The 18,549-nt window shown below is 33.9% G+C and overlaps 1 protein-coding gene across 6 annotated transcripts in view; it reads left to right on the top strand.

Moving 5' to 3' along the window:
* IQCM (IQ motif containing M) overlaps positions 1 to 18,549 on the top strand; it is a 437,801-nt gene that overhangs the window by 217,913 nt on the left and 201,339 nt on the right. For all 6 annotated transcript variants that reach the window (XR_008549806.1, XR_008549805.1, XM_054689961.1 and 3 more), the window contains one exon: positions 11,610 to 11,774. Coding sequence is in view for 4 of the 6 variants with exons in the window: in XM_054689961.1 (XP_054545936.1) it covers positions 11,610 to 11,774 (165 nt within the window). In the remaining 2 variants the exon portion in view is untranslated. The remainder of the gene's footprint in view (positions 1 to 11,609; positions 11,775 to 18,549) is intronic.

Here is an 18,549-nt window from a genome sequence, read left to right on the forward strand (position 1 = left end):
CCTATTATAGGTTTCTTCATGGCATGTCCATCTTTATACTCCTTCCTCTCTCTCCTCTGGAATCACCTATGGTTATGTGGTACACTGAATCTTAATTTACAGTTCCTGAACCAATAATGACTTTTATATGTAGGCAACAGGCAGTCAAGTAACAAGTCAAAATTAATTTTTGATGTTTCATGCTTCCTCTTGAAATACATGCAAATACTTTTATTATTAAAAAGAAGCATGTGGCCTCCCCAGTGGCACAGCGGGTTGAGCGCAGCACTGTGAAGCTATCCATAGCCTCTGCAGTGTGGGTTTGATTCCTGCCGGCCAGGGAGATACCCATATGGTGTAGCAGAACTCTCCTGTCTTGCCCGCTGCTCCTCTCAGCAATGCTTTAGATCCGTCTGCCTGTTCTGCTCCCTGTTCTGTCTCTAGTGAATTCTCTGACCCTCCTGTGCCTCTGGCCTGTACCCCAGTAATTGTATAAATAAATAAATATTAAAAAGAAGAAGCATGATTGCAATAGAAAATGCTAAAATTATAAAAAAAGGATTAAAAATTTGTTTCTCACACCATCCCTAAAATACGATGTGACTCTTAAAAATCATCTCTAATCTCCCCAAATCTCTGATACAGCCACATGAGTGTTTTACTTCTAATTTGGCTCATTGAATTATCTATTGGTTTAAAGATTTTCTACCCACTCCTTTTCTCTTAAAACTTAGTTCCTAATGTTTTTGTCCCAAATTAAATTTTTTCAGAGAATAACCAATTTATTTAAATTGCTTAACAGCTTTATTGAGTCTGATTAACATATCAAAATGCACATATTTAAATGTATATTTTAAATGAATATATTTCAAGTTTGATGAGTTTTGACATTGAAAATACGGTCTTTTCTACAACAAATCACCTTTGAGTCTTTGTCACATATCAATTTAACCATACATATCTCAGTCTATTCTTGGTTTTTGGGTTGTATTATGTTGATTTACATACATGTCTGTTTAAATGCTACACTGTATTGATTACTAGAGTTTTGTAGTGAGCTGTAAATTTAGGTAATATAAATCCTTCAATTTCATTCATCATTTTCAAAATTATTCCAGCTCTCCTAGTTACTTTTCATTTGTAGGTATGAGTCTGGGGCTTCAAGGAGAGAATTGCAGGCCTCACATGAAGAGGTGGGGCTGACTCATGACAAAGACCATCTACTCAGTAATTATGATATTTACCCTGCTGTATAGATAGATAGGGAGATAGATAGTTTTTCTGGTACATGGGTTATTTCTGGTAATAATATACTTCTTATATAATTTATAATCTGCCCTTAAATCCATCAAGTATATTTTTCATCTCAGACATTGTAGCTTTCACTAAAGATTTTAATCTTTTTTTCACTTATTTTGTTACTTAATATGTTTATTCATTCCTTAACTTTTTGAATGTGTGCAATATGGTTGTAATAACTATTTTAATGTTATTGTGTAGTAATTATATTATTGAGTTATTTTTAGGTCTCTGTAGATCAATGTTTTTTTCTCATTAGTAGGGGTTTTGTTTTCTTTCTTCTTTTTCATGCTTCTTAATTTTCATTGAACGCAGACATTTTGAATTTTACCCTATTGGTGTTTGATATTTGTATTCCTATAAATATTATTTTCTTTTTAATCTCTGTAGACACTGTCTTTCAAATCTAATTACAGTAGTTCATTCTCTTATCATCATCATGTTATTTTATTTATATCATTGTCTTTTCCCCTTATTACATTAATAATAATTTGCATGCATTTGTTCATTTACTTTTTTTGTAATCTCTTTCATAACTCAACAGACTATCAGGTTTATGAATCAAAGTGCTAATTTGCTATCTTTTTATACCTGATACCTAACACAGTGTCTATCTGGCACATAATAATTGCTTAAGAAATAAATGAGTGCTTTTAGATTTCTGCTGTTTTAACATCATGGGTTAACATTTTGTTTTGAAGACTTAACATTCTTGGCAAAATTTAGATTTCACTAATAAATGTAACATACAGAGCATCATCCTTATAATTCTGAAATTATGTGATTATTCTGATTTTATTTTGGAATTGATGACACCGTATTTTGCTTTGAATCTCTTTATGAAATACTTTGCTGAAATAAATTTTTCATCTAAATACATTTATATGTATAATATAGAAAAATGCATATAATATTAATTAGAACTTTTAACCTGAAATCTCTTATAGTTAATAATGAGTAATTACATGACTCATTATTTCCTTCAACCACTTCCAAAGATGATTAAAATTAAGGTCTTGATACCATGTAAACAATTCTAAATTGTGTTTGTTATAACAGTTTCTTAAGTTTCCCACATGCCTGTGTCTGGTACTTTGGATCTTAATTTTTTTTTTTTAAAAACAATGTATCATTGACCCTGATTACTATTATTGTTTAAAACTAAGTATTATTCATATTTGATCCAGCTAGATTTTGAAGAGAGCATATTAGAAAGGCATAGCATCTTAAATTCACTTATTTCATAAACCAGTTATCTTAGCACAAAGCATTCATTCTGTTTCATTGCACAAGAATGAATTCCTTTTTAAAGTCAGCTTTCTTATAAATCTCATGATCATAAAAGTCATCCAATAACAGAGTGTGAATGGCTTATTCCAAATTTCTCATGATAACTAATAAAAGAAAAAAATCTTAAACTTCATTTTTAGTATTTTAAACCGTAACATAATTATATCTGAAATACATGTAAGAATATAGTAATTCTTACATTTTTAGTTTTTGATGATTTCTCTGGAAATTTGGTGAAATGATGTCAAAAGAATTTTTGCAGGAATTCTTACATGCTAACACTATCAAGAAATAATTTGAAAATATTATTTAGTTTGCTACGGTCATGTAGCTCTCATGGGAGTTTAGGGATTTTTTTTTTTTTAAACCAGATCAGTAACAGATCAGATGACAACAACGATGAATGGGCAGCTGTATTTTTCAGACCAAAAAGAAAAAATACCTTGTTTATTCCCAAGTGATATCCTAAGTAAGCATGTTGATGCTGTTTGAAACATAAACATTCCATTAAAAATCTGAATCAAGAGCCCAGATTTTAGGGTAATTCATCAGAGAAACAGCTTTGAGTTCTTTGTAAAAGGATGCATGAAGTAACAACATAGATGAAAATGCTGAACTTAGGGTACTTTTTTGTATTTAGCTCTCAATGATGATGGCAGTCAACTTAAGCACAGGGACATTTAGCATAACTATTAAATCAGGTATCTGTAAGTTATAATTTTGACCCCCAAATAAGGTTATTTTATCTTTATCGATGTATATTTTATCTTTCCATATTCTTTTCTGAGGATCATATTTTTAATCATCTGGTTGCTGTGTTATTATATTGACTTTTAGTCTGTACACTTTTTTTTTTTGTAATAGAGGCATGTTTTATTTATTTATTTGTTTGTTTGTTTTGTTTTTGTTTATACATGCACTGGGTACAGTCAGAAGCGCGGGAGGGTGAGAGAATTCACCAGAGCCAGAGCGGGGAGCAGAGCAGGCAGAAGGACCGAAGTACACTGCTGAGGGGAGCAGCGGGCGGCAGGAGAGGTCTGCGCGCCATGTGGGACCCTCCTCCAGTGGCCGGGGAGCAGCCGGGGATCGAACCGGCGCCTCCGAGGCCGCGGGCAGCTTCGCAACCCAGCGCTCAACCGCTGCGCCACCGGGGAGGCCCTAGTCTGTACACATTTGATACTCCAAGTATCTATTTCAAAATTAGGATTGAAGTCAATATAATATTTACTGGCCTCTGTAGAACAGTCTAAAACTCATTGATATACATAAATAAACATATTTAAACAGACACGTACATGTACGTACATTTTTGCAGAAATCCAGATTTACCTTGTTTTATTGACCATTTAGCCACCATTTTTTCAGCCACTTCTGTTTAGTTAATGTTGATTTTTGAACCAAGAGGAACAATGCATTGATATGCAAAAAGGAAGTGCTCCTGAATGCCTGCCTACAACAGGGAGGCTGGTATCAACAAAGTGTCTCCAGATTTTTCCTAGAGTTAAAGGTACAAAATGAAGGTCCTGACTTACCAAATCACCGTGTGTTATATAGTACTTGCCCTGTTTGCATATAGTGCTTGAAAGAGTATTTCCAAGCCAAAAAGTACAGGAGAGGGGAAAAGGTGGTCTTTTGATAAAGAGTACCTTTTAATACAGTCAAATTCATCTAACCTTTCTTCTTTACTTTTGTACCATTTCTGTGATTATCTTAATGCATTTTCTGAACTATATTAATTTTTTTTCCCATTTCCTCAAAGAAAATACAATATGTTAGGCTCATATTTGTTATCAGTTTAACTAATATCTTCTGTCAATTTTCCATGGACCACTAAGAACTATCTGTTTATTATTTCTGCCAATCCATTTAATCTTAGTGTCTGCTAATCTGTTTTTCTTTAGCTTCCATAATTTTTTTTTTTATAAAATCTTCTTTACAACCCCATTAAAATAGAAAGATAGCAGGTCTCTAATTTACTTTATCCTTTAAGCTTGTTATCCTATGAGAGAAATTAAATACAGCACAGTGGAACACATACACACTTATAAATTATGTAAGCCTATCTTTATTTAAGCAATTAATCTTGCTCTTTTAGAAAAAAACCCAAGGGGAAATAACCCAAATATCTTATATTTCTAAGAAATAACATGCAGAGAACACTTGAGTTTGTTGCTTAGACAACCTCAAATGTCAAACTTATATCACCTGAATGTCACTTTTCTCCTAAATATATTTATTAGATAACCTCCCTAATAATGTTAACTTAGACCTAGAAAACAGCATAAAATGATATGTCATAGAAGATGTTTGCTAGTTATATATTTATGGAATAAACATCCCATGAGTACACTTTCCAAATGCCTGTAATTCATTTGGAGAATGGCAGCAATATTTCTGTCTAAAATACTGTGTTATCCATAGGGAGTTTAATTTTTTTCAGAGATTATCCTGTATTGTTTCCAGTACTTTTAAAGGATTCTTTGGAAATTTAAATGCTTAAGATATTTCCAGTTTTATCAAAATGCTCTCCTGTTTGCCCACCAATAAAATGAGAAAATTATCACATTTTCAACTTTTTTCCCCTCACCAAAACATTTCCCAATTAAAAAAATACAACTCATGAATTTTGAAAATATCTTTAATTTCTAACATATGTGCTTTACCTGTAAATCCTAGAGTTGGTCGACCTTGTAGTTACTATATATTTAAATGAGTTCAATCCTTCCTACCTCTCGCCCGCCTCAGTGTTTACCATGGGCTTCTGCATTCTTTGGTTCTTTATTTTGTCTTAGTTATATTGGCTCTATTTTTCAAAAAATTGTAGTCTATTATTGTTTTGCTTTGTTGTGTTCCAGGAAGAGGTTGTTGGTACTTTTATTTCCTGAGAATGTTTTTTTGTCTTTTGATTGGGAAGTTCAGTCTATTTATATTTAAGTCAATAATTGATATGTGTATTTTCATTGACATTTTGCTAATTTCTGACTATATTTGGAGTTTTCCTCTGTGTCTGTCTTCTTTTTTCTCACCCATAGAGGTTTGATGTTTTTCTTTAGTGGTGTGTTAATTTCCTTTGTTATGTTCTTTTATGTTTTTATTGTAGGTTTTTGCTTTGTGTTTACCATGGAGTTCAGGTATAACTTCTTATCTACAGAGCCTCCCTGGTGGTCTAGGGGTTAAGTCTCAGTGCTATCACTGCTACAGCCTGAGTTTGATTCCCTGCCAGGGAGCTAATCCACATAAGGTGCAGCACACCTCTCCTGCTTTCCTCTTTGCTCCTCTTAGCACTGTATTTCAGTAAATCTGCCTGTTCTGTTTGCTCCTCACTCTGTCTCTGGTGAATTCTCTCCCACATCTCTGACCTATACCCCAGTTCTTCTATGCAAAAAAAAAAAAAAAAATTGAAAAAAAAAGAAATATGTTTTAAAAAACCCAACAATGTATATATATTTACTGGTATTCACTCAATAGCTACTCATATTTGAACACACTCTAAAACGGAATTTTTACTCCTATCCCTTCACACTTTATATTCTTGATGCCTCATTTTACATCTTTGTGTTATATCATTGTCTTGACTAATTGTTGTAGCTTTAGTTATTTGTACTACTCTCAACTTGTTCTATCTGATTTTACTGTGAGTATATCTTTTAATATGAGTTTTTTTTTTCCTTTTGTATGTTTACTTGCTCTTTTCCCCATGCCCTTTCTTTTCAGTTTAGATGAGTCCCTTAACATGCAATGCCAGATTAGTGGTAATGAAGTTTAGCTTTTGCAAGTCTGGGAATTTCTCCTTTTAATCTGAATGAATATCTTGCTGAGTATAGAATTCTTGGTTGAAAGTTTTCTTTCCATTTAGTGCTTTGAGTATGCCATGCCACTCTCTTCAAAGATTCCGTTGAAAAGTCTTCTGATAACCTTATGCAGTTTTCCTTGTATGGATTTCTTTTCTCCTGCTTCTTAAAAAGACATTCTCTTTAATTTTTGTCATTTTAACTAAAATGTACCGTGGTATGGGTGTCTTTGCATTCATCTTGTTTGGAACCCACCAGGCAGCTGATTATCTGCTTCCTTTCCAGGTTAGTGAAGTTTGCAGTGATTATTTCCTAAAGTATTTTTTCTGGACCTCTCTCTCTCTTCTGGGAAACCTATAAAGTAATTATTATTTGTCTTCCTGTTTTCCCAGAGATCTCTTAGGACATTTTCGTTTTTTAAAATATTCCTTTTTCATTTTGCTGCTCTTCTGGGTGTTTTCTGTTACTTTGTCTTCCAGTTCATATATTAGCTCCTAATTTTTCCTCAGTTAGTTTATCTTCATTTCTTTATTGTCTTTTCCCAGAGTTTTGTTTTGCTCTTTCATTTAAACTTGTTCTAGTCGTTTCATTCTCCAGAACCATTTGGCCTGGTTCTCTGTGTTTACTTTTATGTTTTAAGTATTACTACTATTTCTTTTAGAATTGAGAGTTTGTTCTTATGCAGGTGATGTTGTGTGGAACTCTGGAGCACTGTCTCCCTTGCTTTCTTTGTTAGTTGCTCAAAGTGTGTTCCCTTTGTAGGCTCTACTCATCTTCCTGTTGTGAAAGGATACTGTTGTGGGCAGGGCAGCTAATCCTGCCAAGCAATGGCAATTTGGTGTGTTCAGCCTTGACCGGGGACTAAGGTATGCTCAGTGGTTGAAACTGTGGATTTAGCCTTGGCATATGGCTGCATGGTGTAACTGTGGAATGTGCACCAGTGTCTGGGCTAACTATCACATTGGTGCTTACTGTGATAGCCGTGGTGTGCAGTGCCCGCAGTAGCCTATGGTTTCAAGAGGGTAGCTAGCTAGGCTGCACTGGGGTTGCTGGGTTGTTCATCCTGGCACCTCCAGGGGTACACCCCTGGGACCTTGTGAATGGGGCTGAGGCTAGGTGGGCTTTGTGGGTTTGTGAAATTTTTATGCTTCCTACCAAGGACATATATCTCTTTATTAAAATATTCTTCTAAACAAAATGAAAAGAAATGTCTTGTGATTTATTTATGATGAGCCTAATAAAAATTTCCTCTGTACTCTTAAGTTTTAAGAATTTTTTTACTCTATTGTATTTCTCTCAAAGCAGAGCATTTAAACTAAAGTTAGAGGAGCATTTGTCTTCAGTCTGTCAGAGTAAAGTCATGTTAATGGATTTAATCTGGCCATTCTGAGGCCCAGACCTTCAGAGAGAAATGAAGGGCATATATTTAAAATAGAGTACTTAAATTAATCATAGTATTCTAATCATTTATAAAACAATATTTGTATTATGTTCAGTACAAAGATTCAAACACACACACATATGCCTTTAGGAGAAAGAAAATGCTCCTCATGAGGACCTCATATTTCTATTGGGATTATTAAGCAATATCATTTTTTTGTGTTTTATGAAGCAATATGATTTATTTATATACAGTAGTGTGATCTGTGTTTTTATTTAAATTCCATGAAGTTAGAAAAGGGGAAGTCTTTTTGAATTCCTTATTAAACAAAGTACAGAATTTGCTCATGTTTAAAAAGCAAAAAAAATAATATGGAATGAAACTTGAAATGTTAGTATTTTTTTATGAACTCAATTCTGCTAATGAAGTGAATCCTTCAAAATGACTTTGAATATTTGAACAATTAAATATTTTAAATGCCCTAATTTAAGATATTATGATGAATTTTGATTGACTTCATAAAGGTATGTATCAAGGGCACAATTTTCACATATTTGCCCTTGAATTATAGAGTGAAGAATGTTCTGGTAAATATTTCTATATGTGCCCGTATTCATGAACTGAGGGGCTTTAAAAGTTGTAATGCTTGCTATACTTTTTATACTTTTTATTTTTTTAAATGTATTTATTTATGCATACAAGAGCTGGGGTACAGGCTAGAGATATGGGGGGTGAGAAGATCCACCAGAGTGGGGAAAAGAACAGACAGACTGACTGAAATACACTGCTGAGGGGAGCAGCAGGCAAGACAGGAGAGGTCTGCTGCGCCATGTGGGTAGCACCCTGGCTGGCTGGAGATTGAACTCATGCTGCAGAGGCTGCAAATTGCTTTATAGTGTGGTGCTTAACCCCTTGCACCCCAGGAAGACCCCACTTTTTTTAATTTTTAAATTAATTCATGAACTTAAATATTTCACTGTCAGTCAAGTGTTAATGAACATTTTTGCTGTCTTTAAAAATTAAGTATTGTCAGTATTTAATTGTTACCTAAAAGATCAGAGGCCCTTGCATTTATTCTCCCTGGCTGTATTATCCAGTGGCATATTATTTAAATGTCTTCTGAACCATTTTGTATACTGTTTTTAAATCTTATTTTTTTTTTTTTTAATAGAGGCATGCTTTTTATTTATTTGTTTGCTGGTTTGTTTGTTTGTTTTGTTTATACATGCACTGGGTACAGTCAGAAGCGCGGGAGGGTGAGAGAATTCACCAGAGCCAGAGCGGGGAGCAGAGCAGGCAGAAGGACCGAAGTACACTGCTGAGGGGAGCAGCGGGCAGCAGGAGAGGTCTGCGCGCCATGCGGGACCCTCCTCCGGTGTCCGGGGAGCAGCTGGGGATCGAACCGGCGCCACAGAGGCCGCGCGCAGCTTCGCAACCCAGCGCTCAACCGCTGCGCCACCGGGGAGGCCCTGTTTTTAAATCTTAATCCATTCTTCCTTCAAAAGTGGTTTTTAAGATCTTATGTTTTGGCTTAAAATAAATATAAGAAAATTTTATTAATTCATGAATAGATCCTTTAGCTTCACTTTCCCTTTCAAGATATGTATTATTTTTTATATTGATAAATTAACTAATACATGGGAAAAGCTTAGCTAAAAATGACATGACAAAAAAGTATGACATTCACTTATTTCAAATCAGAGAAAATGAATAAAACATGAATTGCCCTACCACACATTGACAAAATAGTAAAAGTACATTTGGAAATTGGTCATTTACAGTGAGCTATAGATGATATGACCTCCAGTTCAAACTCACATTTGATAACCCCATACTGAAAATGTCATGTAACTGTTCAGTAACTCATGAGATCAGTTAGCATTTTAATTAATGTATAGTATTCACAGTGGAATACAACCTTCACTATATGTCACTGCTGTTTTCAGCCTGTGAGCTTTGTGTTTGTATGAAGACTATGAAGTATGTTTTTGCCTTGGTGATAAATTAATAGTTACTGGGAAAGGATTCTGGACAGTTACTGGGCAAGGGTAAAGGATTAAGCTATTTCTATCCATACTTGTAAATACTTGTAAACAATTGATTTCAATAATGAGGTCTGCCATTCAGCTTTAATAACCTAGGGTCACTAGAAAGCTTTGTTAGCCACATAACTCTCCCTGATACACTTAGGAATAGTTTCAATTTATACACATGCCCTTTTTAAATGTTGTGTCTGTGCTGAAATTTGTGTTGAGGGCCGGCCTATTAGGAAGAAATTGATGCTTTTAAAAATCTTAGAAGTTCTGGGTTCTCATCATTCAATGCAGAGTCCTGTTCTTTCATCTGAGATTATGTTGATCTTACATTTTCAGTATTAATACATTTTTGAAAAATAACTTTAGAAAGGAAAAATTGTGATAATGGCCTTTCTCTTTTTCATCCTTATTTAAAATATAAAGTAAATAGCATTATGTCTATTCTCTAAATTTTAATTTTTATTAAAAAAACTCTAGTAAATGCTCAGCGTATAATTTTTAATAGTAAATATTTTACATATTTATTTGAACTGAGAATTATCTGCTGTCAATTGTTCTAATAACTATTTGTGCTCCAGTGTGGTTTCTTAAAGGCAACAGGACAATACAAATCATGAATATGGTATTAGATTTGGCAAATATTATTAAGAGCAGTAATTATTTTCTTATGCCTTTTGTTCTTGTAAACTTTCTTAACACATGCACATAGTGCTTTTAAAACCATGAATAATGTTCAAATAACCATGGAGTCAGAATATTGCTAAACAAAAATAAACTCAATTAATAAAACCCATTCCATTTTTTTTTTTAAATCACTGTGATTCCCAATGTACATGTCTGGAAATCACTGTCTTAAATATTCATAGTTAGGTTTGTAGGAGAAGAATGGAAGGGCATCTTTGGGTTCTCTAAAAATTTCATCACCTAGTCTGAATTTATATGAGAGGCAGGGAACACCAGAGATGACCAAAGACGTCACACTGTGGAGTTTTATACCCTTACATTCCTAGCAAATAAAGTAGAATATGAGTTTCCTTAGGTAATCCGAACCCTAATTGCAATTATTTATAGACTGTTAGATTCAGACAAGTTATTTAATTTCAATGGGTCTCAAACCCATCATGTAAGATAGAAGGATAATCAGATCTACCTTACAAACATGTTATGAAGATTAAGTGTTAATGTTTTAAAGCTTTTGGAGTAGTTCCTCAGTTATAATAAGTGATGTGTAAATATCTGTATGTGAATTATTATATATATATATATATATTAAACCATAGCCTAGGAATGATTCATTCAGTAATTACAGTTTATGGAACTCTATACTTACTCAGCATTTTTGTCAGATTAATCTGATTTCATTGTTTAGTGGAAATTAAAAATTACATGGTTATGTTATAGTATGTGTAATGTGAATGCTGTCCATTGATTATCTTACTTTTTTCCTATAGCTATTAACGACATTGCTTTAAACTGATGACATTTGAAATGATATTACTAAAGCTCTTTACTCCTTAATTTTTCTAGGGATGATTTAAACAGGAAGATTTTTGGTTAAGTGTCTTGACCTAAGAAAACCCATGTTGTCAACATAATCATTAGTGTTCAAATTATTAAATAGTTTTTAATTTGCAGGTCTAATGCACTGTGGCAGAAGGCCACTGACAGTTTGGTGGTAGACATGATGTGGTATCACACTTTTGAAGAAGTTTGAACACATACAGCATTGTAAACCATGTTAGCTCAACTCTAAAAAGTGAGAAATAAGATTTGTATCCCTTTAGTATGTCTTACATTTTATGAACGTGTCTTAAATTTAATTTTCATTTACAGAAAATCTTGAACAACTTCCTGATAACATCACAAAGCCCAAAGCAATTGAAATGTTATTTACACTCTATCCTCCTCAAGGAGCCCATGTGCATGATAACACAAAACGACTTAAGTCAACTTGGCTGAGACCCATAGTGAATGGGGAAGAAGGGTACAAATATATAGGTAAGATGTTGAGCTTTTCTATTTCTTTTATTATGTCCTTTTATAGAAAAGAAGAAATGAGCCTTTACTTTATATAACTCTTACCATCATTTAGGTGGTGTGGGATAATACACAGACCCTATAGAAGACTTCCTGTACTTCCTAAGTGTTATGCCTAAAAATTGACAAAATGGCTATTTTGCACATTGGTGCCTCAACTAGGATAGTGGAAACACAATGTGTCTATCCTTCACCTGATGATGGTCATCTGAGTTGTTTCCCAATAAGTGACAACTCAAGAAAGTTGTTGTGAACTTTCATGTACGGGACTATGTATAGGCATATGCTTGCATTTCTTTTGACTAAACTGTTTTCTGAAGTGATTATGCTATCATATCTCCCATAAGCAAAGGCATGAGAGTTATATCTGCTCCAGAGCAATATCATTACTTAGCATAGTCAATCTTTCTAAGTTTAGCCATACTGTTAGTTACATATTGGTATTCGATTTTAATTTGCCATTCTCTAGTAAGTAAAAATATGCATCATCTTTTCATGTGTTTTGTCATTTGTATTTCTTCTTTGGTAAAATATCTTCAATTTTTGGGCCATTTATATATATATATATTTATTATTAAATGTTGGCAATGCCTTAGATCATCTGGATATAAATTCTTTAGAATATATATTCTTTGTAAATATTTTCCCTCAGTCTGTTGCTTGTCTTTTCTTCCTTTTAATAATATATTTTGAAGAAATGAAGTTTTTAATATTGATGAAGTCTTATTTACCACTATGTTGTTTTTAAGAGTCCTGGGGTGACTGTTACATCCAATATATGTTGGTATCACTTTTGATCACAAAGTTTTCCTCCAGCAATTTTTCAGTTTTAGATTTCATATGTCAGCATATGCTCTGTTTTGAGTTACTTTTTTGTGTATGACACAAGGTATAAGTTAAGTTCTTTTTTAGACAAAACTATTGCTATCTAAGTGTTCTACCACTATTTGTTGAAAAAACTATCCTTCTATGAATTAATTTTGTATTCTGAAAAAACCAAAAGGGTGAAAGAAAAGAACACATGAAAAGATGATGTGCATCATTATCCCAGGGAAACAAATTTAAACCACAATGGGTACTACTACTTTCCTAGTAGAATGACTAGTCTAACATTTTGAAATCTAGCAAGTCTGGTAATGATATGGAGTGACAACACTCACACGTTGCTGGTGGAGATGAAAGAAAATGTACAACCAGTTTCTAAATATCTTGGTACTTCTTTATAAAGTCAAATATACCGTAACTATAAAACTTAGTCATCCTACTCCTACCCAAGAAAATGAAAGTGTTTGTTCACACAAAAATCTATGTGTGAACATATATGATAGCTTTAATCATTATTGTCAAAAACTGGAGGCAACATACCTTCTTCAACTGGTAAGTGGATAAATAAAATGTGTTATGTTTATGTAATGAAATACTATTCAGCAATAAAAAGTGTAAACTGTTTATACACAAAATACATACAAAATGGATGAATTTTAGATGCATTCTACTGTGTGAATGAAGCTGAATTCAAAGGCTATGCATTGATTCCATTTAAATGGAAAGAAGCAAAACTATTAAAAGGAGAGAGATCGATTCTATGGTTGCCAGGGCATAGTGCTGCTGGAGGGTTTGCTGCAAATAGGCAACATGAGAGGTTTCTGAGAGTGATGGAACATGTATCCTGATCATGGTAGCAGTTCCAGGATTCTAATCTTAGTCAAAATGAAATGTACACCAAAAAGAGTGAATTTTACTGTCATGAAAAAATTAACAATAAACACAAAATGAAAAAGAATAATTTATACAAATGGAAAATAATTCATAAAAGATGTGCATCACTGTTTGTCATTTGGAAAATGTAAATTAAACCACACCTGCCATAATGACTAAAATTAAAACACTGAACATACCAAGGTGTGGCAAATATATGCAGCAACTGGGACACTAATATTCTGCCAGTGCAAATAAATGAAAATGGTGAAAACAAATTGTAAAATATCATATCACCAGACATACCAGTCCTAGATATTTAACTGAGAAAAGAAAGTGTATGTATCACACAAAAACTTTTACATATTCATCTTTTGTTGTAATCCAATCTAGAGACAATTCAGATGCCCATCTACAATGGAAAGAAAAACAAATTGTGATATATTCATGCACATTACTACTCATTTTATAAAAGAAAAAAAACTATTGATAGTATAGATACAACAATGTGACTGAATATCAAAAGAACTGTGCCTAGTATAAGAACATGATTCCATTTATATAAAAATCTAGAAAATGCAAACTAAATTATATGATGAAAGCAGCTCTATGGTTGACAGGGATGAGATGAGGAATGCAAGTGAAATGTGATGGATTATAAAAATTTTATTTGTGGGGGAAGATTTTAATAATCTTGATTGTGGTGATACAGATACATTGTACTTTGGTAATGTTTTGAAAAGATGTCTTTTCTTTACATTTAAAGACTAGCATTTTTAGAACTTATCTACAAAATCAAAAATTTAACAAAATCTCAAAAGTGCATTTAGTGCTCAGTTCTGATAGATAGATAGATAGATAGATAGATAGATAGACAGACAGACAGACAGACAGACAGACAGACAGACAGACAGACAGACAGACAGATAGATAGATAGATAGATAGATAGATAGATAGATAGATAGATAGGTAAATAGAGCATATCAACTGATAGGTAGACTTACTGAGAAGTTCTTAGATAGCCTAGAGGAAGAAGTGGAAGGAAGAGAGAGAAACTTATGGAAAATTAAACTGAAGTCTTCACATTGTATAAGATGAATCAAGATCCTGATTGTGATTTTCTCTTTGCAATATTCTACATGAAAATTTCCAGAATGTGACCCATAGCATTCAAAATTACTTGTATTTTTTCTTTAGACTCTCTTTTTTACATGTTTGGTTCAAGGAAAAAAAATATAAAGGAAATATGTTAAGTGGCATTATGTTCTAAGGGGAGGCTTCTCTCTTTCAAGGCTTTATGCTCTTTTCCCTTCCTGGTGAGTGACCAGGTCTGCACATCTCTTTGAATTACAGTTGTTATTACATTGATTGACAAGATAGTTGCAGCATTTGCCTTGAAAAAGATTAGTTTGTTACAAAAGTGCTTTCTGATACTCAGTGACTTCACAACTATAAACATTTTAGGGACGATAGCTCTAAGAATTTATTATGTGTTCCAATATTAACATTCCCAATGTAGGCACTCCTGCTTATTGAGTTCACTCTTTATCTTTAGAGATGTTTTATCAGCAAGAGCTGAGGAATAGTTAATAGAGTTACTGAATGCTTTATAAATGACATGTATTGCTAACAAATTATGTAGTATTAGGACCATACATATACCAACAATATTTTATATATTGTATTTTTACATAGCATAATTTCTAAGCTATCTTAAATGCAATTGTATTGCTGTATGTCATATTTTCAAATTATTTAATATAGATAAAATACTTCTTCTGAATCATACTTTTTAGAAGCTTAAAATATTAACAAAGTTAAAGAAGAAGTCTTTATTTTTTTTTCCAGGACATAAATCTTGCCAAATTGATTTTCAGACAAGTTATCTTGAAAGGCTAGTCTTTTACTATGTGTTTGGTCATCTTTTCCTATAAGTTGTCTGTTCTAGGGCTACCCAACCCTCTTGCCTATCACAAATATGTTGAACTTGTTCTTCTCTTTCCTTAAACTTTTGTGACCTTGGTGGATTTTCAGCCTGGAAACTAAGGAATATCTCTGACCCTATAACTCCTGGAATTCTAATAGGCATGCCTTGAAAATTGTGGGCTAGCATTATGTTTTAAGAAAATCATTTAGGGAATACTAATGAATGATTAAATTACTTTCTCAAGCCATTGGTCCATTCTTTTTTTTTAAAGATTTATTTATTTATGCATACAAAATCTGGGGCACAGGCCAGAGATGGGAGGTTGACAGGATTCACCAGAGACAGAGCTGGGAATAGAACACAGACTGACCGAAGTACACTGCTGAGAGGAGCAGCAGGCGAGACAGGAGAGGTCTGCCTTGCCATGTGGGTAGCTCCCTGGCCAGCCAGGGATTGAACTTGTGCTGTAGAGGCCGTGGATTGCTTCATAGTGGTGCTTAACCCCTTGTGCCAACAAGGAGGCCTCATTGGTCCATCTGGGGTACAGGCCAGAGGCATGTGAGGGTGAGAGGATTTACCAGAGACAGAGTGGGGAGCAGAACAGGCAGACGGACCAAAATACACTGCTGCGGGGAGCAGCAGGCAAGACAGGAGAGGTCTGCCATGCCATGTGGGTATCTCCCTGGCTGGCCGGGTATCGAACTGGCACTGCAGAGGCTGTGGACAGCTTCACAGCGCAATGCTCAACCTGCTGCACCACTGGGGAAGCCCTGTATAAACTCTTTAGACAGGACATATTATCTTTACATATTGATAGATATAATTTGCTAAACTTTCCGTAGATGTTTTGTATCAGGACTATCCATTTCTCTCTTTTTCTGGGATGTCTTTGTCTCTTTGGATATCAGGAAATGCTGACCTGATAGAATTAGCTTCTCTCTCCTGTGCTACCAAAAAGTATGTTTTAGCTGGTGTCTTCTCCTCCTTCAATATCTGATGGAAATCACCTGTCAATTCTTCTAGACTAAGGGTGTTTTTTGTTTGTTGGTTAGTTTTTATGGGAGCATTTCTAATCACAATGTCATTATTCTACATAAAGGTAATTAAAATTTCCTGTTTATTTTTGGATGATTTGGCCATCTGTATATTTTAATGAATTGCTCATATCATCCAGGTTGTCAAACTCATTAAGCACAATATTATTCATTATATTCTGTTATTACTAATATACATCTGTAGTATCTACAGCGTTGCATTTTCTTAAATTCTTGAGAGTGATATTTTCTGTTGCATCTCTCTTTGATTTGTTGTCTCTTGGTAGAAGCTTATACATCTTATCATTTTGGTAAGACAGCTTTTAAATTTATTTACTCTGTTTTCTTTTCAATTGTTTGGATTTTTGCTCTCTGTATACTTACTTTGGATATAATGTACTTCCCCCCACCTGAGCCCAATTTCTTAATGTGGAAACTCAGATAATATATCTTAAATTCATTTCTTTTCTAACATTAAATAATGAAAAGATTTAGTTCCCTATAACTATTGGTTAGGCTGAATCGCCCAAATTTTATGTGTTTTATTATCATTCAATTCAGCATGTTTTCTAATTTCCTTTTTGACTTTTTCTCCTACCAGTCTACTATTGAGAAATATGTTTTTTAATTTCAAATATGGAGAGGGGTGTTCTAGTTATCTTATTTATACTTATCTTTATGTTGTGGTCAGGGATATACTCTATAATATTTTATTCGTCAAATATAAAAATATATGGGCACTTGATTAATGGCTCAGCATATTGTCTATTGCAGTAACATACTATGTATACATGGAAAGAATTTGTATCTGCTGTTACTGTGTTTGAGTTCTATGAATACTAATCAAATGAAATTGGTAGTGCCTTTTTAGTTTTCTATGTCTTTTAAATTTTTGCTCCATTCTTTTTAAAAAATTGTTTTATTAATTTTGTGATAATACTTTTTACAATGCTGTATATAATTTAGTGATAGAAATTCACACCTCTTCACATGTATGTCACCACACCATGCACCAGTAATCTTCCACAAAGTCCATTGGGCCCACTTCCCCACTTAACTCCCTAACGCCCAGTCTCCCCTCTGTGACCCTCAATTCTACAGTCAGATTTATCAAGTTTGTTTTGGTTTAGTTTGCCTGCTCCTTTGTTTTATGTTAAAAACTGCATTTCATACATGTGAAAATATAATATTTGGAAAATATCTTTCTCTGGCATTTCTAAAAGCTTTGAGACCACATTCTATTTAATTATCCTTATCCCCACCCTAAAATTCTTTGCACATAGTAGGCATTTATGCCTTAAATATTTGTTATACAAATACATACATGAGATAATGCAATAGCAGTTAAGCATTTTTTTTATATTAAACATAAATGCTTTTTTTCCCATCATGAATATATTAAAATTACTTTGGTTTATCCTCTCTGGATTTCTTCAAAGGTTACTGTAATACAATATGGCTAAAATATATTATGGTATAGTCCTTTAATATTTAAAACAATTCATTTAATAAATAAAATATAATTTAACCATAATGGAGGCAAAAATCCAAGGTGAGAGCATTTTTCATTCACTCTTCAAATCTTTACTGAGTGGCTGTGTTCAATAATCTGTGATAGACATGAGGAGGTTTTGAAAGTAAATAAAACAGCGTTCTCCTCTCATGTTTAGAATCTAGGCTTAGCAAGTGATACATATACATAATTAACTATAATATGAGCTATAAACTGATGAGTGATGTAAAACAAGAGCATACTGAGTTCATAGTTGCTCTGCTCAGCAGTCTGGTGGGGAAGGGCACAGAAAGGGCTTTGCAGGAGGTGGGTGCTTGAGGCATGGTGCATAAGGCTCAGACATCCTTGGAGAACTGTAGGGTACCTCAAAATTTATTTCACACTCACAGGAAACAAGTCCCCTCAAATAAAGCATTCATAAAATGAGCAACTAGGGCCTCCCCTGGTGGCTCGGCGGTTGAGGGCTGGTCTGCGAAGCTGCCTGCAGCCGCTGCAGCGTGGGTTTGATCCCCGGCCACCGGCAAGGGTCCCACATGGCGCACAGACTTCTCCTGCTGCGCCCG

Source organism: Talpa occidentalis, unplaced genomic scaffold (genome assembly GCF_014898055.3).
Source record: "Talpa occidentalis isolate TD23 unplaced genomic scaffold, MPIMG_talOcc4v2.1 talOcc4.8, whole genome shotgun sequence".
NCBI classification, from domain to species: Eukaryota; Metazoa; Chordata; class Mammalia; order Eulipotyphla; family Talpidae; genus Talpa; species Talpa occidentalis.